Source organism: Canis lupus, chromosome 24 (assembly GCF_003254725.2).
Source record: "Canis lupus dingo isolate Sandy chromosome 24, ASM325472v2, whole genome shotgun sequence".
Taxonomy (NCBI): domain Eukaryota; kingdom Metazoa; phylum Chordata; class Mammalia; order Carnivora; family Canidae; genus Canis; species Canis lupus.
Window position 1 is genome coordinate 36,674,068 of NC_064266.1, and position 26,322 is coordinate 36,700,389.

A 26,322-nucleotide genomic window follows, 5' to 3' on the forward strand; every position below is an offset into this window, starting at 1 on the left:
TACATGTGCATTTATTTATGTTTATTGTCTCTCTTCAGGAGGTCAGCTCCGCCAGGGTAAGTCTTTGTCTGTCTGTTCACTGCAGTGCCCAATGTCCAGGTTGGAGCCTGGCACACACCAGGTGCCAGTAACATTTGCTGAAGGAATACACTAATAGGGATTTGCCTTCATCACTCTATCATGATCTCCTGCAGGAAGACCATTCCTCATCCAGTTGTGGGTCCCCTCCAAAAGTGTTTGGAGCAGACGGCAACGTTAATTCACTGTCTCAGGTGACAAAGCTCCCATTTGAGCCTAAGGCTGGAGGAGAGGAGCTAGGAATGGGGTAGGGGTGGGGCCTTATCCTCTAGGATCTTTAACCACCCCCCAACCAGCCAACCAGGAAACACCAGGCAGCCAAGGTTAAGTAGACTCTTGCTGCTTTGTTATAAATATATTATGTACATCCAAAACATGACATTAAAATATTACTCCGTGTTACAGAAAAGATATTAAGGCTTTCTATTATTTACATTAAACAAGCAAGCACCTTTAAAAAAAAAAAAAAAACCAAAAAAAAAAAAAAAAAAGCCCCATTCTTCCTTCTCTGACATTCCCCTAGCCAGAGGGGACACCATGTCCCCTTCCAAATGACCACGACCCTTTGCAGGGGCTGCACTCTGTGAAGTCGTCCTCTGATTAGAGATATCAGCTCTGGCTGGAATCACATGGGCAGATGGGGAGGTGGAGGAGAGAGGGGGTCCGGGCTTGGGGAGGGGGATTCCTGCCTCTTCTGGCCGGCTGCCCTCAGACCCTTGCTGCACTTTGCCATTCTTGGGTGAACAGGTTAGGATGCAGGTGGTGCCTGGGGCTGTCCAGCCATCCAGGCCTTCAGGGTCAGTTCACAGGGCCATGGCAGGGCAATGCTCCAGGGACACTCCGGTATGCCTGGGAGCTCCTCAACCACTGGGGGCAAGCAAGGAGAGACAGCTAAGACGACTCAGTGGTCCCAACGCCAGCCACGCTGAAGGGCTGCCCGGTGAGGAAGGGGTAGGGGTGGGCTGTAGGGGTGCAGGGAGTGGGTGAGTTTCCCCTCTACCCAAGGAAGGGCTGGCACAGCGGGGCTCCTTTTTCTGCAGTCAGGCTTGGAGACAGAGCAGCTCAGGTGGCTGGGAAGGGGCCCAGGAAAGAAAATGAAAAAGAGGAAATGAAAAAATCAGTGGCTCAAGTATTCTGTGTCACGAGGGGGTGGGCTGGGGGTGCCCGGGCCCAGCCCAGGAGGCGTCCTCTCCATCTGGAGGGGGCCAGCACAAGGAGGCTGGAATTTGGCAGATGGCTTCGGTTTGGGGGTACAGGGGCTGGGGAAGGTTGGCAATAAGGTGGCAGGCTCGGAGGAGTTATTTGATCTTCTGGGCCCATTTCATGTCATCTGCCCGAGGCTTCTCGCCAGTCAGGCCCTGGATGAGGTCCTCTAGGCGTCGCCAGAAGCCTATCTTCTCCAGGGGGTAGTTGAGCCAGCCTGCAGTAAAAACAGGGCATCGGAGGGTTGAATGGGAGAGCAGTAATAGAGGAGATGGAAGGAAAGTTCTGGCTTGGCTGGGGGCAGGAGCAACCAGGTACGTATGTCTGTATGGGGCAGGGGACAAGGGTGGACTGAGGATCTGGGAATGGGGCCCTCCCACCCATGGGCTTAGGGGCTGTTCACACATGTCTCCATACCCTAACTCACTCACTTTCCCACCAAGGGCTTACTATGCATCAGGCGTGGTGGCAGCATTTCTTATCATTGGGCTCACCTGCCACCTCTTCCAGGAAGCCTTCCTTGACCCCATCACTCACTTTTGTTTCATTATAACCTTTATGATGACCTGTAACCATTCTCATTAATCCACCACTTTCCTGTTTTGTGTTAGTTTTTCTCCCCAATGCCCAACTAGAATGTCCTGCTCCACCCAACCAAACCCATGTTTTTCTACTGTTGATCTTGCGGCACATAGTAGATGCTCACTAACATTGCTTACAATCTTCTTTCCTCTGTTACAGCTTTTCCCCCAAATCATGAGGTAGGTACTATGAGTCCCACTTTCCAGAGGTGAAGACAGGCTTGGATGGGAGTCTCCCAATGAGTGGGTGGCCAAACTAGGATTGACCCTTGGCCTGGCTGAGCAGTTAGTTAGCTGAGCTCCTCAACAGCCTAAATTCGCATCCCTCCACCTGCCCTCAAAGAACATGACTTTAGGACATACAAAAAAAATATTTGTTGTGGTTCTCAGTTCTGTCCCCTGTAAAAACCAGGGGCAGTAACTCATCAAGTATATATTACATGCCGAGCAATTTGCATCTGCCGTCATGCTATTCACACCCTGGCCCTGGGGAGGTGGTCTGTAAGGAGGCGGCTGCAGCCCCATTCCTTGGGGGAGAAAAAGGACATCCAGCGAGGTCTGAGACCCCGAAAGGCCCCTGTGGAAGAGAGGCCAGTTGGACAAGCTGGACTAGCTTGCTGTCAGTGTCGTCGGCACCTCTGCTACACTTAATTTTCATGCCAGCTGGCCCCGGAAAACCTCCATTTACTTTTGGTACTGGTTCGTTAACGCCAATGGCATGTGGGTCTCCTTAGAGTTCCTCAGTCACACCAGGCATGTTCCTGCCTCGGGGCCTCTGCACTTGCTGTTCCCTTTGTCTGAACTGGTCTTTCCTTACTTGGCTATGGGGCGCCTCCTTCACTTTTCTTTTTTTAGATTTCTGACTTCCTTATATGAACAGTGACTCCTGCCTTCCCACTCCAGGACTCTCTGCCCTTCACCCTGCTTTGTCCCCTATAACATTTCTCACATCTTGACTTTGTCATCTCCCCTCTACTCTGCCCCTAATGCCCTTCACTCCAGCCACACTAACCTCCTTGCTGTTCCTCAAACCAACCAGGCACGTGTGTTCCTCCTTCAGGGACTTCGCACCTGCTGTTCCCGTTGCCTGGAGGGCTCTTCCTTCAGATCTGCATTACCTTCTCCCTCAGTCCACATGTCACCTTCTCAGTGAGGCCTTTGGTGACCACCTTATCTCAAGGGCAAAGTCTCCCCCCTTTTCCTTCTACCCTCTGCTCTCATTTGCTCCACAGCAGTTAGCATTGTTAAATGTACTACTCATGTATTGTCTGGAATGTCCCCTATTAGAGTGGGAATGCCACAAAGGCAGAGATCTGTGCCTGTTTGTTGAGTGCTGTGTCCTAAGCCCAGGACTGTGCATGGCACACAGTAGGTGCTCAAAAAACATCTGCTGGATGGGTGGGTGGAATCATAACTCCGTGATGTGGGCAGTGGGAGTGGGAAAGGTTGTCTCCCTTGTACTGCTGTGTCCTCAGCACCTAGGAGAATGTCTGACACATAGTAGGTCCACGAGTATTGTAAGGGCATGTTCTTGCAGGGCAAGGATTACATGACCTCCTACTGTGACCTCTGCCCTATGACCCTGAGGATGGAGCTACAGCTGGAGGTGGGGACAGCCTGTTCCACGCCACCCTGTAGCCGAACCTGTGGTGATGCAGAAGTAGGTCTCGTGGGGAGAGACATGGTGGATGCGGTGGTGTTTGCGTGGCAGGATGATATGCCAGTCCTGCAGGAGGGTGACCCAGCGTGGCAGCCCAAAGTACGTGTGTGACCACTTGTGGATTTGGTTGGTGAAGGTGCCGAAGATGATCAGGCAAAAGACGAAGCACTCCCAGGGGTACAGCTGCTCCAGGGCTTCTGCAGGGTGGGGAGAGGGTGGTGCCCACAGGGCCACAAAGTTGTCACAGGGCAGGGCCTCCGCAGGCCTGGCCCTCACCACTTGTTCCTGGGCAGATCCCAGGCCTCCTTCCACCCTCCCCCATGGTCTTAGGCAAGTTCAGACTCCTTTCTGGGCCTCAGTCTTCTCTTCTGTGCAGTGTGCAGATAATGGAGTAAGCATAAGAAATAGTTATAAATGTTGGCTCTGGAGTCAGGCAGAGCAGGGTTCAGGTCTGTGCTCTAACACTTCTTGGCTATATGAGCTTGGGTCAGTGCCTCTGCCTCTTTGAGTCTCAACTTCATCATCGGTAAAATGGGAGTAAGTCTTTGGGTTCCCTAGAAGCAGAGCCTGAGACAAGGGTTCATGTGCTCATAATTTATCCGTGGGAGAATGGGGGGGGGCGCATCCTCTGTTCAGTAAAACATCTCAGGGAGTGAGGGAAGCAGTGGGAGAACTAAGCAATGATGGGGTTGGGGGGAGTCTTGTCTCAGCCTGATCCAGGGGGCAGCTCTGGAGGGTTAGTGGGTCTACAGAGTTGATCCCACCCAGAGGTAAGAGGCCTGGTCTTCTGTAGACTTTCCCTCTCACTTTGGGCTTAGGCTTTGGGCTTATCCCAAGGGGAGAGGTGGAACCTGCTCTGGCAGTTCTCAGAGGGGACAGCTGGGAGTAGTTGGCAGCCACCACTCACGGCAGCTAGGGGATGGGTGCATACCTGAGTGAGAGGATATAGGTGGGTACTGCAGCACCCATGATACCACAGAAACTCATCACATCTAACCAGAGCGGGGCTCCTTTCAGGATCAATGAGGTGTCAAGTTGTTAGAATAAGACCTGGTACAGAAGAAGTGCATATCCTCCATCTTCTGCCCACTTGACAGATAAGGTAACTGAGGCTCACAGAGGTGAAATGACTTGCTTTTTCTCCAAGATAGGGAGGGCAGAGATCAGAACTCAGAGCTTCCTGAGTTCACAGCCGGCATTCTTCCTCCTGAGCCAGGGCAGCCAAGCCAGCAGCCCTCAGGGCCAGGCAGGTAATGCAGATGCACAAGGTGGTCCAGGTGCAGGGCAGCAGGGAGCATTGGGGACTGCCTAAAGGTGGTGGCTGCAGCTCCGCTCCCGCCCAGTGAAGCCAAATAGGAACAAGGGCCTGGGATGGCCAGATTGGATGGTTCAAGAGAAGCTGGGAGCACAGATTTTTATGTCAAATGGCCCAATTTTACATGTTGATAACTAAAACATTTTTTATGACGTTGTGAGGGGACTCTGCCCCCACAGACCCCTTGCAGCCCACCAACAGTGGGCACACTCACCAGGGCTCTGGGTGCGGAACTTGTAGGCCATGTTTAGCAGAGGCAGCAGCGTCACCAGGCAGTTGTCCCCGTTGGTTTCGATGAAGTCATGTCGTGTAATGGCTGTGGGGTCAATGTGATGCTCCCGGAAGGGTCGAATAAAAGCCTGGGTGAGGGCAGGGGTAGGGGGTGGGGGAGGAGAAGGGATACATCGGCCCAGTCAGCCTGTGTGGCCAGCCTCTCTCCACCGCCTCCCGGCCTCTGGGATGACAGAAGCCACCAGGCTACTGATGCAGAGCCCACGGGGCTTCAGGGTCCAGTCTAAGCAGCTCTAGCAGAAGCCAGTCGAAATGACTTGGTGGGGACCTCGGGATACTACTGCCCCACTTGGGGCCGCAGTCCCCCCATCAGGGGTGTGAGGGGAGTTGGAGACCCACTCCACCCTAACACAGCCGCAGACGCCCTGCACAGTGGCATGGGGCCTTCTCTCTTTCTCCCCAGTGCCCCACCCCTCCTGGGAACAGCCTCCCCCCTCTTCCTCTTCTGTAGGTACAGGTTGTTCCTCTGGGGCGGACCCACCTCCTGCTAGTTTAAAGTGAGCACGTGACTCTGGCTGGGCCAATCAGGCCCTCTCTCTGCCCCAGTGGCTGGCAGGGATGGGCACATGACCCGAGCCAGGCCAATGGGAGAGCGCCATGGGACTTTGGCTCTCACCGTGGGAAAGGAGAGCTGGCTCTCCACTGCCAGGGCCGACCTGGCAGGACGGTGAAGGAGAAGCCTACGTGACAGTGGAGCCAACAGAGAGGAAAGCAGACGGAGACACGGAGAGAGACCAGAGGGAGTCAGGAGAACGTGGTATGACTATGTGTGCTGCCGGACGCCGCCGCACTTCACCTCTGCTCTACTTCTGAATTTTCCAGTTTCATGAACCAGTACCTGGGTTTGGGTGAGCCAGCTTGTACTGGGCTTTCTGTCACCTCCCAAGAAGTCTGACAGAAGGTAAAGTGTGATTCAAGCGCACAGTGAGGCGCAGCAGGGCTGGCAAAGGAGAACAAGGCGTCGCCCCCAAGTTCAAGGGCTTCAAAGCTTTCGGATTATCCCATGCCTGATGCTTTTGCGTCCAGAAAGTCCCAGGGGGTTTTCTAGACTGTTTGGGTCCCGGATGGGGTGGGAGATGACATCAGACTGGAACAATGGTTTCCCTCTTTCGCACAGGGCAGCAGGAAGCTCGGAGAGGACGGGAGCTCACCCGAGGTGAGCAAGGCCCAAGCTCTTGCTGGACTGCAGGCCTGGGTCAGCATACGCACCTTCCCCACGATGGGCAGCTCCACGGAGCCCCAAGTGTCAGCTCCCCAGTGCACCAGGCCAGACAAGAAGTCAACAATGAGAGCGCCTGCAACTGTGGACAAGAGAGGGTGAGGTGGGGCTGGGGGACCCAGAGGGGGCGGTCCTGCTCACCCTCCACCCCGAGGCAGGGCGTCTGCCTTCCCTCGCCTGCTGGCTGGCTCACTCACTCACTTGTTATGGGAGGTGGGGGTGTCCCTTCTCTACCTGGGTTGCTTGCTTCCCTGTGAATGGAACCTGAGGCACAACACTCCTGTCCCTCTACTTGCTCTGTCCAGGGGATTTGTGGGGACTCATCTGTTCGGTGGGTCTGGAGGAAATAAACTGGGCATGCACAGACCAACTCAGCTTTTCCCCATTAGGAGCTGACCGTGCCCTTCTCTCTGGCCCCCAAGCACTCCACAGAGGGAAGCTCGCTCTTGATGCCAGTGACTAGATGGAAATGTCCTTCTGGGGTCTGGTGTTGGGAAATACCTCTGGTGCAGACAGGAGCTTTCCTCCCTGACCTAGCTTTTTTTTTTTTTTTTTTTTTAAGATTTTATTTATTTATTCATGAGAGACACACAGAGAGAGGCAGAGACACAGGCAGAGGGAGAAGCAGGTTCCTTGCCAGGAGCCCAATGTGGAACTAGATCCAGGACCCCAGGATCACAGCCTGAGCCGAAGGTAGACACTCAACTGCGGAGCCATCCAGGCATGCCCCGACCTAGCTTTTATCACAATAAATGTCATGATTTGGTTTCTGGCAGCCTTTTCCTTCTTGACTTTCCCAATGTATTCTGAACTGGGCTGAGGTTCCCTCAAAGACCCCAACACCATTCACTCACTTGAGGGGGTCAGTATAAGACAGAGGCTGAGAGCTGTTAGATCTGGACTTAAATCCTAGGTGTCTCTCACTAGCTGTGTGACGTTGGGCATAATACTTAACCTCTCTGTGCCCTAATTTCTTCTAGGTAGATGGGAATGGTGATTACGGGAAACAGCTACAGGAAGCAGCTGCCATTTATTGAGCAGTTTCAGTGCTAGACACAAGTGCTTTCCACACTTGAGCTCAGTGGATTTTCAGTTTGTTCCAAGTTGGGACCGTCCTCATGCTCCCCTTATAGCGGTGGAAATAGGAAGCCTGGAGAACAGAGGTGACTAGGGCAGAGGCCACAAAGATGGCAAGTGGCACAGTCTGGCTCTTAACCTGCCTGGAGGTCCAAATCTAACACAGCAGGATGCGCCACCACCCCTGTACAGTGGAGAAACTGAGGCAGAGTGGCCAGCTACCTGTGCAAGGTAACACCCCAGTGCTATCTGGCATCAGTCCCCCTGCTCACTGCCATCTCAGCCCTTCTGGCTTATTCCCTTTCCCCTGTACACCCTCACACACCTCTGCATCTCTCTCTCTGCATCTGCTGTTCCCTCTGCCCAGAATATTCTTTCCCCAGATGTAGCACAGCTCACTCCTTCACTTCCTCCAGGTCTTTGCTCAAACATCTGCTGGGAACACCTGATCTAAAATTAAAACCACCCCCATCTTCCAGCATTTCCTGTCTCCTGTCTTTCTTTTTCTCCAAAGCACCTATCCTGGTGCACAGGCAGCAGGGCTTCACTTTTGTTTGCTCATGATCTCCCCACTCAAGAGTGTCAGCTCCACAAAGGCAGGGGTTTTAATCTTTTGTTTATGGCTGCATCCCAGTTCCTGGTACTTAGTAGGCATTCAATAAATACTCCTTGAATTAATCAATGTAAACCACTGAGTACAGTGCTTGGCACATAGCAAACACTCAGTACACAGTATTATTGTTGTTCTGGGGTCATTTTGTCAATCAAGCAACATTCTGTGAGGACTACTGGGTGCCAAACTCTAGAGCCAGAGATGCAGCAGACACTGAGCTCACTGTCCACTAGGGCAGAGTGATAGGATGGGGTGGGGGCAGGCTGTGAACCATGCAGGTTACAAAAGCAGTTTCGAGTGCAGTTTTCTGAGTCCCAGGACTTGAGGCAAACCCTTTCCCTTCTCCTGCACAGATTGTTTCTCCCTGTGAAATCTTCTGAGGCCCAGCTGGGTCCATTTAAGGATTCTTTGTGTTCTGCTGGGGTCCTCAGCTCCTTGGTGACAGGGGACCAGGGCCTTGGGACACTGTGTAGGCTGCAGAAAAAACCCCTGGATGCTAACCAGGCTGGGAGTCCTGCCCCTCGGTGACAGTGCTAGAAGAGTGGACCTGGGCTAGGGGAACAGGGGAGACGATTTTATTTATGGGTGCCTCAGTCAGTTAAGTGACTGCCTTTGGCTCAGGTCATGATCCCAGAATCTTATTCCCTACTCAGTCATATCTCTCAAATAAATGGATGAAAACTAAAAAAAAAAAAAAAAAAAAAGATTTTATTTATTAGAGAGTGAGCGAGAGAGCACAAGCAGGGGGGAGGGGCAGAAGGAGAGGGAGAAGCAGCCTTCCTGCTAAGCACGGAGCCCGAATGGAAGGCTCAATCCCAAGACCCTGGGATCATGACCTGAGCTCAACTAAGGCAGTTGCTTTACTGGTGAGCCAGCCAGACGCCCCAAGCCAAGGGGCGTCTTCTGCACTTGCTGTTCCTCTACCTGGCACTCTATCCCTCCCTGAAGATCCTTGAGTGGCCAGCTCCTCCTCAGCTCAGGGCAAACATCACCCAAAACCCCTGGCACATCCATCCTCTCAGGCAGATGCTCTTGGTAGCATCTCCCTGCTTTATCTCCATCATGGCATATCCTTTTTATTGCTGAGCAGTATTCCATTGTCTGGATGTACCACGGTGTGTTTATCAATTTAGCTGTTGGATGTCTGGGTGGTTTCCAGGTGCAGCTGCTAGGAGTCAAGCCACTGTGAACATTCACACACAAGTCTGTAGGCAGACATATGCTTGCATTTCCTTTGGGTAAAGATGACAGCTATTTATTTGTTCTCACTCAACATTTATTGAGCACTTAAAGGTAACAGACCTTGTGCCAGCACCTTAAATGTTTTATCTCTCTTAATCCCTAAACTGTACCACGGCCATTCCTAAGCCGGTTACACATCTTATCTCCTTAATCGTCCTAAGCAGTTAATCCTGGTAGATGACAAGAATGATAATAAAAACAATATGTATGATAGTGGTTAACAGTTACGGAGCACTTCCCATGTGCCAGGCACATGGTGTTAAAAGGTGTTAAAAATGCATTATTGGGGAACATAACTCCCATGCCTTAAATATGGACTCTTCACAATGACTTCCTTCCAGGGAAGATACTGTATGGAAAGAGGAGGAGGGTAACTTTACAGTGGGGAAAGCTGACAAACACTCCGTGGGCCAAGTGGTCAAGGTCAACATCACAGTCTAAGTCATGTTGATAGTACATTCGCTAGCTACGATGTGATGGAAATGGTATTTTACCTCTGAGCTCTTCCTCTCCCCAAAACAGAATGTGGTCTATGAAAAGCACCAGAGGGATCCCTGGGTGGCTTAGTGGTTTAGTGCCTGCCTTCAGCTCAGGGCGTGATCCTGGAGTCCAGGGATCGAGTCCCACATTGGGCTCCCTCCAGGGAACCTGCTTCTCTTTCTGTGTCTCATGAATAAAATAAATACAATCTTAAAAAAAAAAAAAAAAAAGCACCAGAAAGGAGCACCTAGGTGCCTCTGTTGCTCAAGCGCCCGACTCTTGATTTTGGCTCAGGTCATGATCTCAGGGTCCTGGGATTGAGCCCCATTTCTGGCTCCCTGCTCAGTGGTGAGTCTGCTTCTCCCTTTCCTTCTGTTCTTCCCCCTTGTTTGTGCTCTCTCTCTCTAATAAATTAAAAAATCTTTGGGGAAAAAAAAATGAAAAGAAAAGAAGAAGAAGAAAAAAAACAACCCCAGGCAAATTCCCAGAGAGGGGCATCCTATGAAATACCAGGGTTCCTCAAAATTGTCAAGGTCACCAAAAACAAGGAAAGTCTGAGAAACTGTCACAGCCAAGAGGAGCCTAAAGGAACATGATAAATAAATGTGAGTGGGATCCTAGATGGGATCTGGGAGCATTAAAAGGACATGTTAGGTAGAAACTAAGGAAATCTGAAGAAACTATGGACTTTAATTTATAATAATGTATCCATATCAGTGCATTCATTGATTGTAACAAATGTATGACACTAGTGTAAAATATAAGACGTTAACAATACGGGAAAGTGGGGGCAGGGGACATATGATGGGAAATCGCTGAACTATCTGCTTGTTTTCTGTAAATAAAGTCTCTTTTTGAAAAACTGCATCACCTTATTTCACATCCCTAGTGATGGGTCCCCATATATGCCGACTTTCCAGAGGAGGAATGAGACTCAGATGGTGAGGGCAGCCGTGGCTGCTGGCAAGTGGGGCTGGGGACCATGGTGAGGCTGGTTCACGTTGACACCAAGCCTTTGTGTCCAGGTTTGAGAAATGGGGATGTTAACAGCACTTACCTTACAACTGGTTAATAAACTGGTTAATAAAGTCAGTCCCTGGTACACAGTGAGTGCTCCCAGGGGGAGCTCCAGTTAGTAGTTTAACTATCACCCCCCTCCCCAGGCCTCAGTCCCATCATCTGTCAAATGACCAGCACCTGGCCTTAGCAGGCTGCCGAACAGGGAGGGATATGTGCTTTGAACAGATGTCAAGAATTATTTTTGGAGAGAAGGAGCACCCCCCTCCTTGGGCTCTGTGATCCCTGGGCCTCTGTAAGCAGCTGTTTCTAGAGCAGTGACTCCAGGACTCCTGGCCTGCTGCCTGAGGAGGCTTTCATGGCGGGGGGGGGGTGGGGGGGGTGGGGGGGGTGGCGGGGGGGGCGGGGGGGGTGGGGGGGGTGGGGGGGGTGGCGGGGGTGGCAGAGGCTAGCACACAGGGCGTCTTTGTCCCAGGGCAGGTGGCAGCAGCTGGGGCTGGGCTCATCCTGGGGGCACCCCATGTGCGGGACACTGGAACAGGGTACGGGACAGTAAATAACTCACTCCAGGCTACCGTAACCCACCGGTGACCTTGACATAGTCCTTGGGCGCCCTGGGGCCTTCATCTGGCCATAGGTCACCCAGCTGTGACTTGTTAGCCCCCTCCCATTCCAAGGCCCCTCCCATTCCGAGAGCAGCTAAGACAGGAGCTATCTGCTGAAGGCTGCTCCATGGGGGTCTGGGCCAAATCCTGGCTTTACCACCTTTTACCAGCTTTCAGCTTGACTCCTCACCTGACCTGAGGCCATGTGACCTCTATCCTCATCGCCAGTCTTTGCATTCCCTGGGCTCCCTAGTCTGGAACACCCTCCCCTCTACCAGTCTGCCAGAAAATTCCTACGGACTCCTTGAGTGTCAACTTAACTCACAGGCACTTTCCTCAAGTACAGCAAATAGCCAAGGCTCCCAGGCACACTTACTTCTTCACACCTTCCTTGACCACAACACTGCCCTTGTCAAGGTCACTGATGGCCTCCATGTGGCCAAATCCAGTGGTCCCCTCGCTGCCCCATCCTGCTGGTCTGCTCAGGGACCACTCCCAGTTGACCCCCACGTCTTCTGGGGACACATTCTCTTCCTGCCCTCTGCAACCCCGCCCAACCCCTTGGCGGTCCTTCCTCCTGGCCAGCATGGAGGCAGAGGGGCCTGTGGCCTCTTCTGAACTTGCACTCAGCCCCTGGGGGCGCTCCGTCAGCATCTGAGCTTCAAATACCTCTTCTACTGTGAACACTCCCAGATTTCTATCTCTAGCTGCCTTCCCTGGACTCCAGACTCAGATTTCCAATTTCCTGCTCGGTACGGTACCTCGCCCTGGCTCCCAGGCAGGCAGCTCAAGCATCCCCCCTCAAGCCACCTCTTCCCACCTCAGTTAGTGGCCACCTCACCCCTTGCATCAAAGCCTGAGAGGTGCCACTGACAGGCCCTCTCTCACCTCCACAGCTGACCTGATGGGATACTCTGGCTGCCTGCCTCACACAGCTCACCGAGAATCTAATGATTTTTCACCACCTCCACCGCCTTACCGGGTCTGGGCCACCATCCTCATAGCCTCTCTGGTCCTCCCTGCCCCCTTCCTTCCCCGCCTGCAGCTCCCTGCAGGAAGCTCACCAGTGGCCCCCTCATGGACTGTAGAACAAAACCCCAAGTCCAGACCACAGTCCTGCAGAGGCTGCGCCCCTCTCGGACTGCCTCTCGAGCTGCCACCGGCTATTTCCTTTGATCAATCTTCTTTAAAAAAAAAAAAAAAACTTTAAAAAATTTTTTATTTGACAGAGAGAGAGACAGCACATACACGCAGGGAGAGCAGGAGAGGGAGAGGCAGGCTCCCTGCCAAGCAAGGAGCCAGATATGGAGCTCGATCCCAAGACCCTGGGAGCATGACCTGAGCAGAAGGCAGACACTTAATCGACTGAGCCACCCAGGCCCCCCAACCCCCTTTGATCAATCTGCTCCAGCCACACTGGCTTCCCGGCTGTTCACTGGGCACACGCCAGCCTCTGGGCCTCTGTACCTGCTGTTCCCTGCTGCCCCTCCCCCACACATCTGCTTGGCCTCTTCTCTCACCTTCTTCACTTTTCCAGAAGAGCCTTCCCTGACCTCTTCACTCTTTCCTGCCTGTTCGCTTATCTTGATTTTGCTTGCCAGCATTGCATCATCTGTCCGTGTTTATTAACTGGGCACCTTTTCATGCTTCCGCCTCCCCTGGTTTCCAGGGCCTGCCAGGGGCACCGGAACCTCTGGGGAGATAGTGCCTGGCTAGAGGTAGGCTCTGCAGACTGGCACGGTGCCTGGCCTCCTGCGTGTTAACACACAAATCAGGGTGGCTACTTAAATCGATTAGGGACTGTGCAAATACCACTATCAGGAGATTGTCTGCTCTTATCAGCTCAGAGGCAGAGGTGTGGGATGGGGGAAGTGGTGTCACACGCCGTGACTGGACAACTAGAGGGTTCCTGAGCCAGGGACTGGAAGCTCGAATCTCGACCAGGGCAGGAAGGTGGTGACCTGCCTGGGACACCCATCCTCCTGGGTCACACAACACCCACTTGAGCTCTGACATAGTCTCCTAGCAGTGCTAACTGGAGACTGTACGGGGCCCTGCTGGGAGAGTCTGGCTCGAGAGCTGGCAGGTCTGGATGTATGATTCCAGACTCTGCTGCTGCACCAGGGAGGGCCAACGGGCAAGTGTCTCGGCCTCTCAGGGGATAGTGATCAAAACCTCCTCACTAGGTTGACACTAGGAGTTACAAGTGTCCAACGTGTGGCTTGGTGCATAGCAGGCACTTGGGAAACATGGTGAAGCAGAGCGGCACACGTCAGGTGGGGCCTCCTCCCCACCTCTACTTGGTCACTGGCCCCTCAGCTGCTACGCACACCTGTATTTTGCCCTCACAATCAGCCTCAATTTGTAGAGGTGTAAAAACAAGGCTGAGGAACTCAACAACCTTGGCCCCACAAGCCATGAGCTTGTGGAGCTGGGACCTGAACCCAGGGGTTGCCGGTAACCACCCCCAGATGGGGGAACAGGGCTCAGGCTGGTCGCATTCCTGCCCTTGAATGTGATGCTCTGAGGCAGAGACACTGCAGGTGGGGACCCGCTCAGGCCTGGGCGAGGGGGCACATGTGGCTCCTCAGATGGGGCCCAGGCTCCCCAGCATCGGATGGGTTAACTCCCTCTCCTCCAGCTGGCCCGGCCCCCCCCCCCCCCCCCCCCCACAGGCCCACCCCACTGCAGACCCAGATGGCTCTATTAGCCAGCCTGAGCACTATTGGCTTAGGCGGCCAGAGTGCTTTTAATGAGATTGTGGGAGCTGAACACTTAGGGAGGCCCAGGCGGACAGACCAAGGGCACAGCTGCCCCCTCCTCCTGGGAGCCTGGGGCCAGAGGAGGTGATGAGTGCCTGAGTTCGAGGGCAGAGGGGAGGCTGGTGCGTGGACAGGAAGAAAAGGAGTCACCCTGGGACCTGGGAGTGGAGATGCTGAATGAAGAACTATGTTGTGCTTCTGGCTTGAGGTGGACACTGGCTGGCCCTTCTATTAGCCTCAGTTTGCTCATCTGGAAAATGATTACCAGTGTAGCACCCACCTCCCTGGCTGTGGATGGGGGAGGACTGACCAATGGGAAACACTCAGCGGGTACTGTAGTTACAGCTTGCTCATTCATTCACTCTGATTCAATAAACATTAATTGAGTACCTACTGTGTGCCAGGCCTCGTGCTTGGGGCTGGGGCTGCAGCAGTGAATACAAAGCATGCCTACTCTCAGGGATCTGAGATTTGAGTGGAGGGAGAGATACTGAGCAAAGAAATATATTGTATAGCAGAGTATGCTGAGGCGATGGTACGTGGCAGGGCTGCCATTTTTGAGGGGTCATCAGGGAGAGCTTCCCTGAGGAGGTGACCTCTAAGTAGAGACCTGGATGAGGAAGTGAACTGGGCAGGTATCTGTGGGAAGAGAGTTCCAGGCACAGGAACAGCATGTGCAAAGGCCCTGAAATATGAGTGTGTCTAACAGTACATGGTGGAGACATAATGAAGAGGCCAGCGTGGAGGGAGTGGAGGCCCCAGAGGATGGGAAGGGAGATGAGGTCTGAGGAGGAACCGAGGCCAGGCTGTACCGAGGAGTTGGTGTTTTATTCTATGTATACAGAGAATGGGGGTATAGTGTGACCTCATCAAGGATCTAATGGGATCCTTCTGGCTACCAGCGAAGAATGGACAGTGGGGGCAAAGGGAAGGTGGGGACCAGGGAAGAGGCTCCCACGAGAGTCTGGGCAGGAGAAGTCAGTGGCCGGACCAGAGTGAGGACAGTCGAGGTGGAGAGTAATGTTTGGATTCTGGGTGCATTTTGAAAGTAGTGCCAAGGGCACCTGCTGAGAGTCTGGATGTAGAACAGAAGAAAAAGGAACTGAGGATGATGTCCAGGGTTTTGGCCCAAGTGAGAGGAAGAAGAGAGGCATCACTGGACCAGAGGCGGGGTTCCCACAGCATGTACTTGATTCACACGTGCACAGAGACGCATGCACACGCATGCACACACACAGCCACACACCATTACACATGTGTGCAAGTTGCCATCAGGGTGGCACAGACACCAGGGAGGTCCCTGACCCCAGGGGAAACCGAGGCAGGCAGAGGGTCCACAGGCACTTACCGACACCCAGCATGACGAGGGGCGTGTGCTCCCAGCGGGCCAGCAGCAGGAGATGAGCCACGTTGTGGGCAATGAGGCCAAAGCACAAAACCACACAGCACCACTCCTGGAAGCGCTTGCCTGTGGGGACAGGAGGCCAGAGGTGAGTGCAGGGCTGGTGGCGAAGGCCAAGGGGCTGAGGACCAAAGCCAGGCAGAGCTGGACCAGGACGAGCTCTTCCGCCGTGTTCAGTGAGTCTGAAGTGCTAACCACAGGCTGAACGCTGGGACTGCCATGTAGAAAAGGCTTCAGCCTACCCATTTCACAGATCATGTCACTGAAGCCCAAAGAAGGGGAGGAGTCTGCCCAAGACACTGGTCCATGAAGCTTGCCTTACGTACGCTAATTCTTTGACAGGCGGGACCAGAACTTGTCTTCTGGGCTCTTGTGGGTTCACTCCAGGGACACCCAAGGGAACTTTAATGAGTGCTTTCTTTTTTTTAAACTGACATGGTGGCATCACTTGTCCCCTTTTGTATGTAGTTATTTGGAGGTGGAGGCTACCAACACTTTTTAACCCCAGAGGAACAGATCCTGCCCAACTTTCAGCAAGCAGGGCTCCAGCGAGTCAGGGATTTAGGAGAAATGGGCCTTGATGACTACTTCTAGGGCTCCTGCCAGAAGCAGGGGTCAAGGAACATGACACTGGAAAGAAGAGGCAGTGCAGATGAAGGTTTGCAAACTCCCAAAGCCTCCGGGGGCCAGGCAGGTGATGTGGAGTAAGGTGAGCTGGGTGGGGAGCCATGCGATGCAGCACAAGCCCTTTGGAAGGACGGTCACTCACCAGCATCTTCCTGCCAGGTGGGAGTATAGGCCCAGGGTGCTCAAGCTTCTCATTCCCAAGAGAAGCTAGAAATCTGGGCATGGGTGTGAAATCTTTTTAAATCTCCTGCCACATATTTTTAAAAGGCATGTGAGCTCAGACAAGCTGATTCACTCACTGCAGCTCTGTTTGAGGTGTCTTTTGGGGTATCTACACTGGAAAAAACGGAAGCATCCAACGCCTGGGGGATCAGCCAAATTAATTTGGTCCACGGCATCTCTGCAGCCAGGAAGAAAAAAAAAAAAGCCTGGGCAGCTGTTTATATGTGCACATGGAGGATGTCCAGGACATACAGGTAAGTGCAAAAAAGCAAAGCGCTAACAGCAGCCATTTATGTAAGAAAGGAAAAAGCTATCTAGTCAAGACTGGCTTTCACTTCCTCCCCTTGGAATTTAATATTTGTGAATGTACTCCTCTATCAAAAATCTTTTCTTGTAATTGTAAATTAACACTTAAAAAAATGAAAGGGAAGGAAAACATTGCGTGGGTGACACAGAATGTGCTACAGGGCCCCTGGGGATGTTTTCCCAGGCAGCTGGTCCCAAGGGCATGGAAGACCTTTAATGATAATAATTTCCTTATCATTAGTGTTTAACATCTACTGAGCACTTGCTATGTGCCAGGTATCTGCTGAGGCGATGCCTTTTTGCAGACGAGAGATCGGCGGGTCAGAGTAGTCCCAAGCAAGTAAGTAACCTAAGGCTGCAGAGCTAGCCAGCGACACACTAGGATCCTATGGCCAGGCAGGTCCTTATGTGTGATTAACCACCGAAGGGGACGTGGCAAATGGAGAGGGTTCCTCCTGTGTCTGTCCTCTCGGTTTCCTTCACTCCATTCTCACCTGGAGTGTCTCTGGCAATGCCCTTACAGATCTCAGCCTGGAACCTCTACCTCCAGGAGGCCATCCATGATGCCTCCTCTTAGGACTCGCCCAACATGGGGCCCTGTCATGAGGGATTGTCACTGCCCCTATGATATCTATCTGCCCCTACCCAAATGTGAACTCACAGGAGGCCCAGGACCACGTCTGGCTTGTTTACCAGGGCCCTGGCACACAGCTGGTGCTCAGTAAATGCCCACAGAATGAACAAATTCCTGAACATCATCTTAGAGGACAACTGCCAGGCTTTGTCTCTGGGTGCCCCTCACCAAAGCACCTCAGAAGGAAGGGCCGTAGCCAGGACGTACACATGCTATCATGATAGCCATGCTATCATACTGTGCCCTGGGCTGGAATCAGAACAGCTGTCTTCCCTTTGCCATATGAAAGACTGAGGGTCAGAGGGGAGAAGGGGCATGTTCAGGGCTGTCTACCCTTGGCCCTCTTTTGCACAGATGAGGACACTGAGGTCCAGCAAGGGCAAGGGCCCCAGCAGCAGTCACACAGCAGCAGCAGCGAGCCTAGAACCTGTTGCATCCCACTTCTTGGTCAGTGGCTGTTTCTCTTGGTTCACGTGACCCTGTTGCTCCAGCGTCCCCTACCTGGGGTCACTGTAATCTGGCCCAGCGCGGCCTTCCCCTTTCTGGTTCCTGTTTGTGGCCCGGACGTAGGACCCAGAAGCAGAAGTCTGCAGGGTACAGGTAGGGGGGTAAGGAAAAGTGATTCTTCAAGCCAGCCTGCCTGCCTGACCCCTAGCCTGCAGAGCCAGCAATATGTGGGGGTGACACACACCAAGGCCTAGCACAGTGGGGTGCGGGGTACAGCCCACAGCAGAGATGCCGCAGATCAGCTCCCGGCACATTTTGCTCTCAGCTTAAACACACACACACACACACACACACACACACACAATTCCTAATTTCTTGCTTCCCTTGAGAAGGCTCTGGGCACCCCAGGCCTGAGCAGCAGTGGCTGCCTGCCCCCACCGGATGGGGCGAGAGCTCCTGGTTCAGCCGAGTCCCCAACTTCCCCTGCGACCTCCTATTGGGTGGCTACCTTTGGGGCAGCCCTGCAGTCATCTGCATTTTTGAGCTGGAAGCACAGTCCCTCATTTAAGTCTCAATCCTTCCAGGGATGAGCTATATGATCTCACTCCCCAGGTGGGGAAATTGAGGCTCAGTGGGTGAAAATGAAGAGCTGGGTTTGGATGCTGGGCTTGTCAATGGGACACATTAGCCTGGATGTTCTGAGGTGTCCTGGTTCTAAAGAGCCCCCAACTCTCTCCCCGTGTCTTGGAGAATGTCCCCTAAATTGGAATAGTTTCCCATCTAAATGCTTTCTGTCATTGGCCTCTGGAATCTGGATCCTTCCCAGACCAAGTGCTTCAACTTTGATCCATAAAAAATCCATGTATAATAAGTGAGCATCTACTGTAGGCCAGGTACGAAGTAAGCATCTGGAGTTTCACTAGAGCATCTGTCTGGAGGGCTGGTGACAGAGTGGGCCTGGTGTCTGCGGGAAGGTGTGAGTAGCCTGATGGGCGCTGCACCGGGTGGTGGCACCAGCGAGGGCCACCAACAGGGGTGGACTCGGCCCATCCCTGGGGCCCCCAACGTCTCTGGTGGAGCATCTACTGTAGGCCAGGAATAAAGCCAGGGATGAGCTGAGCCAGCCCCTGCCAGACACCTGTGGGCTGGGGACCATCTGTCCTGTCCTTCAGAGGGAGAGACTAGGCCTGAGGGATGAAATGACTGGTCCAAAGTCACAGCACGGACAGTCAGCCTGGCAGGGTCTGCTGGGTCAGATGGTCTCAGTGGTGTCACTTTACAGATGGGCAGACTAAGGCCTGGGGGAGAGAAGGACACAAGCACTCGGGCCACCTCTGGCAGAGCGCTGGGCCTTGTTTTCCGGAGCTGGCCCCCAGCCTGGCCTGGGTCCATGATCTGGGCTCTGAGTTATGGCAGTGAATGCCTGCTGGCCTGGGGAGATCAGGCTTGTGTGCGGTGGTTGTGGAGGGCTGGGAGGAGTCAGGGAGGCCAGGCGCCAGGCCTCGGCCATCTTTGCTTTCCTGGGGGTAGGCCACAGCGGCCAAGGGCTGGCATCAGGCCCACCTCTTCATGTTTCGGTCCGGCAAGCCCTGAATAACCTGTACTTTTGATGGCTCCCGGCATCGGGAGTGGAGAGAAGGCAGGAACCAGAGGAAGACAGAGGAAGAGAGACACACAGATAATCAGAGACAGAGAACAGGAATCAGAGACATGAAGAAATGAGAAATGGAGAGACCGGAAGAGAGAAAAACAGAGACACGAAGAGATTATAGGGAGACAAAGAAAAAAGACAAAGAGCATGGCCGGAGAGGACAGACAAAGAAGTGGAAAAAGAACGAGACTGTGGGAGACAGGGACAAAGCTCGGCCCGGAATGGCAGGGACCAGGCTTGGCCAGGGAAGGGGTCCATGTCTCTGGCTTCAGTCGGGCCCACTTTGAGGGACTTTCCCCTGACCCTAAGCTAAGAGATCCTTGTGTCCCCTGGGGCCAGAGGTGCCCGTAGTCAAGCCAGGGTGGTTTGGACAGCCGGCCCCAGTGATTCCCTGGAGCCACCCCCAGAGCCCCGGGCGCATGCACACTGCAAGGTGTCAGCTGGTACCCGCAGGGAAGCTAGAGGCCAGTCTTACCCCGGGGGTGGCCCAAGAGGCCTACCAAGCGCCCCAGGTCCTTCACAGATCCTGGCATGGGGCAGGCTGCAAACCCCAAACCCGGAGTGCGGTGGACTGTGGGACCCTCCGTGGCTTCCTGGGACCCACAGGCCCCAGGGATGGGCCGAGGCCACCCCCCTTGGTGGCCCTCGCTGGTGCCACCACCCGGTGCCGCGCCCATCAGGCTACTCACAGCTTCCTGCAGACACCAGGCCTGCTCTCTCTATCACCGGCCCTCTAGTGACCTGGAACATTGGTCCCCTCTGGCACACCCACCCAGGGCTGCCTCACTTCCACAGTGAAGACCAAGAACACGGAACCTGGAACATCCCCCTCCTTCCGCCAGTGTTCTGGTTCTGGCTCTGCTGCTAACCGGCTGTGTGACTGTGCGCAAGGGCCTACTCTGCTCTGCCTCGGGAAATTTCTTCGAGACGGACAGGGTGTTCATGAAGTGCCAGGCGAATCACACGAGGGCAGCCTCTGGCCTCACTGCTCTACCCTCTGGGAGGGGCAGATACAAGCTTGATCTCACACAGGACAAGCATGAGGAAGAACACACGGAGGGGCTGGGCTCTGAGAAGACTCCGGGTGCCAGGGTGGGGACAATGGGATTAATACTGAGGGGACACCTCAGACAGCTGCAGTGAAGATGAAAGGAGAGCATCTGAAGAGAATGTGCAGCACAGGCAGTGCTTGGTAAATGTCAACTATGTTAACTGCCTTGTTATTGCTGCCAACTGTCACGGTGCCAATCCACATCTGGCCCCAAGAATATCAAGAATTCAGTCCTGGAACACAGAAGCTTCTCCTACTCTCCCCTTGCTCATTTTTCTCCAGCCCATGGGACTCTTTGGTGTTCTACAAACACTCCGGGCATGCTCCCACCTCAGGGCCTTTGCACTTGCTGGGTCCCTGGTCTGGGGCAATCAATCCTTCCTGAAATATCTTCAGGTCTCCCTCCCTTCACATCTATGTTCAAATATTACTCACTCAGTGAGGCCCTAACTGTTCCCTCTCTAATAAGTTACTGTTCCAGCAACATTTCACTTCCTCCTTTCCTGCTATGTGTTTGCTCCATAATGCTTGCCACCACTGGGCATGTGAGCTATTTTCTTTATTTACTGGGTTTAGTAAGATGCCAGCTGTTTTTTTTTTTGTTTTTTGTTTTTTGTTTCCTGTCTTATTCACTGCTTTGCTCTCAGGGCCTAGAACAGGGACTATGACGATGGTGCTCCATATGTATTGAGCCTGGTTCCTCATTTCATAAGTTGGGTCCAGAGAGGTCCAGGCACTTCAGCAAGGCCACACAGGAGAGCAAGAGAGACAGGGGAAGGGAGACCTATGAAATTTGAAGAAATCAGTCTGGCCAACCTCCCGCTTCTCCAGTCTTTACTCCTCACCTCCTGGCCTCCTCTCAGCCCCAAGTCAAGAGAAGTAAGGCCTTTACTGAACGCTTGGGGCATCCAGGAGGCTGTCTGCAGCCTCAGATCCCTGCGTGGCTGTTCTTCAGAGGGTGAAGGGTATTTGGGGAAATCAGAACCACTATGCAATCACGGTGGAATGAAGAAAGGGGAGTCTCCTGGGGGAGCTTAGAAGGACTGAGTATGATTGGTTAAAAATGGGTAAGGTTTACCCAGGTGGGCAGAGCTGGACACCAAAGGAGGAGGCCTTTGAATTCTTACTCTTCAGTCTGGGAACCTCAGGTGGTGAGTCTGAGGACCAGAGAGGTGAAAAGCTTACTCCAAGACTCAAGGGAAACACCAGACAATTGGGTCAGCAATACGGAGTGCCTACTATATGCCAGGCACTGCAACAAAGTGGATGAACTCGTTTCCTCTTCCCCAAAACACTAAGGAACAGGTAAACTTTACTTTATGCCCATGTGAGAGGTGAGAAAACTGAGGCGCAGAGAAGGAAAGTGGCTTGGCCCAGGTCACGCAGCAAAAAGCAGTCAGGATGCCAAGTCCCGCCTGTCCCAGGGAGTGTAGGAGGTTTTAAGTCCATAGGCTAGGTGTTTTGGGAATAGGCTAAAGAAACCATAGCATCATGGGCTAGGTGCCCAAGTCTTTTTTAAGAAAATAATAACACCCAGAGCATAGAATTACAAATCCAGAAAGGCCTCTGGTGACTTAAGATTCAACAAGAAAGCAAATGGTCCAAGGTCACACATCCAGTGATGGCAGAGATGGTATGCAAACCTTGGCCAGCGTAGAAAGCCTCACTGGTGACAGTGAACCCATGGCCACTCCAGGCCAAGGGCTGTGTATGGTGGCTGTCCCCCCGGCATAAGGAAAGATGTCAGAATATTTGACAAACAAAGCTTGATGTGATGGTGACATCCAGGCAGAGGGGCCTTGTGCAGCTTCCAGTCACCTGACTCTGGAGTTCTCAACGGCACTTCCTTAACCCCTGGGGGCAGAGGGCCCAGGCATTGAGATCCCTTGGGCCCTACTGGAAGTCAGAGAGGCGTGGGGAAGCTGGTGTTTGCTGGAGCATAAATAGTAGGCACAGCACGAAGGAGCCAAGAATCATGGTCTGAGGGCAGAACGGGGGTAAGGGTCTCTAAACTGTGGTCTGGTTTGGAGAATGAGGGGGGCTCTGGCCCCAAGTCCTAATGGAGGGGGCTAATATATGCAATGGGAAAGGAGTAAGGGCTGGACTTGGGGCTTGCATATGGGAGGAGCTTAAACTGGAAGACTTACAGTGCCCTCACCGATCGGGATTCCCGAATAGAGTGAGAGATGAGGCTCCTCTCTGCTGGGGGAGGGGGTGGTCTGTGGCCACCGAAGCTACAACTAGAATGGGACTTGGGGGAAGGGCGGCGTTTGGGGCGCTAGGTAGCCGAGGGGATCCTTGAGTTGGGGTTCCTAGAGCAGGGAGGCTGGTGTGCTCAGATTTTGGGGGGGGGGAGTGAGGTCACTGTTTGCTGCCCAGGGCCCTGGCTGGGGCACAGATGGGGCCCTAGGTTGTGAATTCCGGACCGGGGAGACCTGGGATGGAATGTGACTTTTAAGAGGCCGTGGGGGGAGGGGGGAGCGTGCATGTAGCTGACGGGCTGCCTCCAGCTCGGACAGGGTCCTGGATGGGGGTCCCTAAGTCCAGGGGCTCTCTTTGCAGCCGCAGATGCTCTGAGGCTAGGATCCGGATCCGGGGGTGCCATGGGAGCTCCGTACGTGGCCCGGGGAGCTGATATGGCAGTTCCCTGATATAGGGATTGTCTGTGCGTCCAGAAAGCCCCGTGGCTGGGGCTCCGGCTCGAGCTTGGACGGGGCGCTGGGGTGGGGTCCCCGGACTTGGGGGCGCTATTTACAAGTTGAGAAGCCGAGGCTGGGGTTCAGATCGGGGGACCCGGGGTCGCTGTCCGCAGCCCGGGCTGGTGGCTGCAGGCCCGGAGCGGGGGCCGGGGGGGGGGCCCGGAGGTCTTACCTGGAGAGTAGAGCGCGGCCAGCTCGCGGGCCCCGGCGTGCTGCGCGCCCCAGCGCCGGCAATACGCCGCCTCATCCTCGTCGAGCTCCGGCTGCTGACCTGGCCCGTCCTCGGCGCCCGCCATGGCCGCTCGCCGGGCCCGCCCGGTGCGCTCTGCTAGCGGCGGCGGCGGCGGCGGCAGGGCCGCGGCACCGCGGCGAGATCACGCCGCCCAATGACCGCTCAGCGCCGGGCGCGGCGGCGGCGCGGGCGGGGGCCTCGCCCGGCCGCGCGTCACAGCCAATCGGAGGCCGCGCCGGGGTCGCGATGGCCAATCAGCGGCCGCCGAGCCGCAGCCAACCGCGGCGCTCGGGGGGCAGGAGCGCAGCTGGGCGCAGCTGGGCACGGAAGCGCGGGGCGGCGGCGCGGCCCTCCCCGCGGCGGGCGGCCCCCGGCGGGCCCCGGCTCCGGCCCCGGCCCCGCCCACCTCGCGCTCGGTGTGCCGGCCTGTGCAATGGGCCGAGGTGCTGCGCCGCCGGACCCAGACACGGGCGGCTCTTCGGCGCGCACTGTCAAGCGCCTCCTGTGCGCCCCGGGCGCGAGTGGAGGGCGCCGGGCGCGGGCCAGGGACCGGCGCGCGGTGGGCACTTCGCAGGGCGCTTGCCGGCTGGGTCCGCGGTCCCCGGGCGAGCTCCCCCAGCCCCCGCGTGCAGAGGTGCCGAGGGCCGTGCGTACACCTACTGTGCGCCGGCTGGTGTGGAGCGTGCCGAGCCCGACCCCCAGGACCTCCCGCCCTCCCGAGGGAGAGGACACTACACTGGTGACGAGGACCTTGAGCGTCGCTGTGAGATTTGGTGAGCGCTTCGTATCCGTGAGGCGCCGGGCCAAGAGCCAGCAGCAGCCTCTGCCCGCGGTGTCCTCAGGGGCCCTCCTGACTTCCCTGCTCCAAGCTGCCCCCTCCTCCGGTCACTGTGACATCATCCCGTTTTGTCTTCACAGCGCTTGTCACGGGCAGTGAACTTGCAGTTCATGTGTCACCCACCAGAAAACCACCAGCTCCCGAGGACCCGGACTCGCTTTGTTCAAAAACAGCCGAATCCCCGTGGCTGGGTCAGCATAGGGCACCGAGTAGAAGCTCAGTAAAACGCTTGCTGACTGAATTACGGCGCAGCCCAATGCTTTCATTCAAATCTTTTTTCCATTTAAAAATTGGATTGTCTTTTTATTGTTGAATTGTAAGAGTTCTTTTTGTTTTTTTTGTAAGAGTTCTTTTTAAAAAAGATTTTATTCACTTAAGAGAGAGAGAGAGAGAGAGAGAGAGAGAGCACCTGGGGGGTGGGCAGAGGAAGAGGGAGAAGCTGACTCCCCACTGAGCCTGGAGCCCTTAGCAGGGTTGATCACAGGACCCTGAGATCATGACCTGAGCAGAAGGCAGACACTTAACCCACTGAGCCACCAGGCACCCCTGTAAGAATTCCTTATGTATTCTGGACACTGGCCTCTTATGAGATACATGATTTGCAAGTCTTATTTCTCAGTTTGTTGTGTTTTCACTTTTTGCAGTTGCCTATTGAATGGACATTTGCATTGTTTCCTGTCTTTGGATGTTGTGAACATTCTATGTAATGTCACGGTTGCATGTGAAGGTAGATCAAGAGGCCACACTCGAAGTGGGGTCGCTGGAATAAACGTTAACTGCCTTTGTCATTTGGGAAGATAACAGACAAACCACCATGAGGTAGGTGGATACTGGGATTAGAATCACATGCTAATTTATATTCCCACAGCTGTGTTCGAGAGTGCTTGTTTTCCATAGTCTTCCCAACAGAGTATGGCTATTTAAGTAAGATTAAAGATTCAGTCCTTTGGGGGTACCTGGGTGGCTCAGTTGAACATCTGGCTTTAGTTCGGGTAATGATCCCAGGGTCCTGGGATTGGGCCCTACATCAGGCTCCCCACAGGGAGTCTGCTTCTCCCTCTGCCTGTGTCTCTGCCTCTCTCTGTGTGTCTCTCATGAATAAATAAACAAAATCTTTAAAAAATTATAAGTCCTTCAGTTCCACTAAGGACATTTCAGTAGTCCCATGTGGTAGGTGGCAAATGAATTGGACAATACAGCTGTAGAACACGTACATCCTCACAGAAGGTTCTGTTGGGCAGTTCTGGCAAAGAGTTGTACAGTAACCTGGGCTTTACATTTTAATAGGGTCTCCCTGGCTGCCTGCAGGGAATGGATTCAGGGACTGTGCAGAGGAAGGACAGTAGGAGGAGGTGACTGCAATAGCCCAGGAAGGAGCGGATGGAGGGTCAGACGAGGGTGATCATGGACGTGGGAGAAATGGTTGATTCTGGATGTGTTTTGAAGGTGAAGTGGCCTGCATTTGCTAGTCGAGGAGATGTGGGGGTGAGGGATATTGAAGTCCAGGATGACTCCCAGGTCCCTGGCCTGAGCCACTGGGGGGATGGAGGTGCTGTTGACTGAGCTGGGGAGCATGTTGGGGAGGGGGGAGACCAGGAGTTCTGTTTTGGGCATATTGCATGTGAGGTGCATGCTGGATGTTCCAAGCAGAGATGTTGAGGGAGCATCAAGTTGTCTTTCTGGCCTAGAAAATGACATGTGCTTTTGATCACCAAGTTAGAGAAAGGCCAGGAAGGAGAGAAGAGGTGGGAATCACCTGCCTGAGATGGGGATGAGTGGGCGGGGCTAAGGTCAAAGGCAGTGATGGGCAATGGAAGGAGCCCAGCCTTTGAAACTCTCACAGCTCTGTTTCTAAGCTAATGTAGGTCCATTTTCCTTCATTAAATGGAAAGATAATGCTTCATAGGCTTTAGTAAGGCTCACAGTGAGCACAGTAAGAGGTAGAGTACCTGGCAGGCAGGAGACACTGCAGAAACATTCATCACCTCCCTGTGTGTTACACTTGACTTGAAAGTGTTGGGATAAGATCCACACCCTCATCTGACAGTCAAGGCCCTGCTGATCTGGGCC

General features: G+C 54.0%; 1 protein-coding gene across 2 annotated transcripts; it reads right to left on the bottom strand.

The window, feature by feature from the left end:
* On the bottom strand, nt 1–23,577 carry PEDS1 (plasmanylethanolamine desaturase 1). 2 transcript variants are annotated; one of them, XM_025470383.3, is made up of 6 exons: nt 23,355–23,577; nt 15,492–15,611; nt 6,338–6,429; nt 5,052–5,196; nt 3,507–3,719; nt 1–1,498 (listed from the first exon to the last, which is right to left on the bottom strand). In XM_025470383.3, exons 1-6 carry the CDS (start codon nt 23,476–23,478, stop codon nt 1,377–1,379), a joined length of 816 nt encoding a protein of 271 aa, XP_025326168.1. In that variant the 5' UTR covers nt 23,479–23,577; the 3' UTR covers nt 1–1,376. The 2 variants fall into 2 exon arrangements, with proteins under 2 accessions (XP_025326168.1, XP_025326169.1); XM_025470384.3 differs by lacking the exon at nt 23,355–23,577 and adding an exon at nt 20,122–20,253.
* Between the last annotated feature and the right edge of the window lie 2,745 nt (nt 23,578–26,322).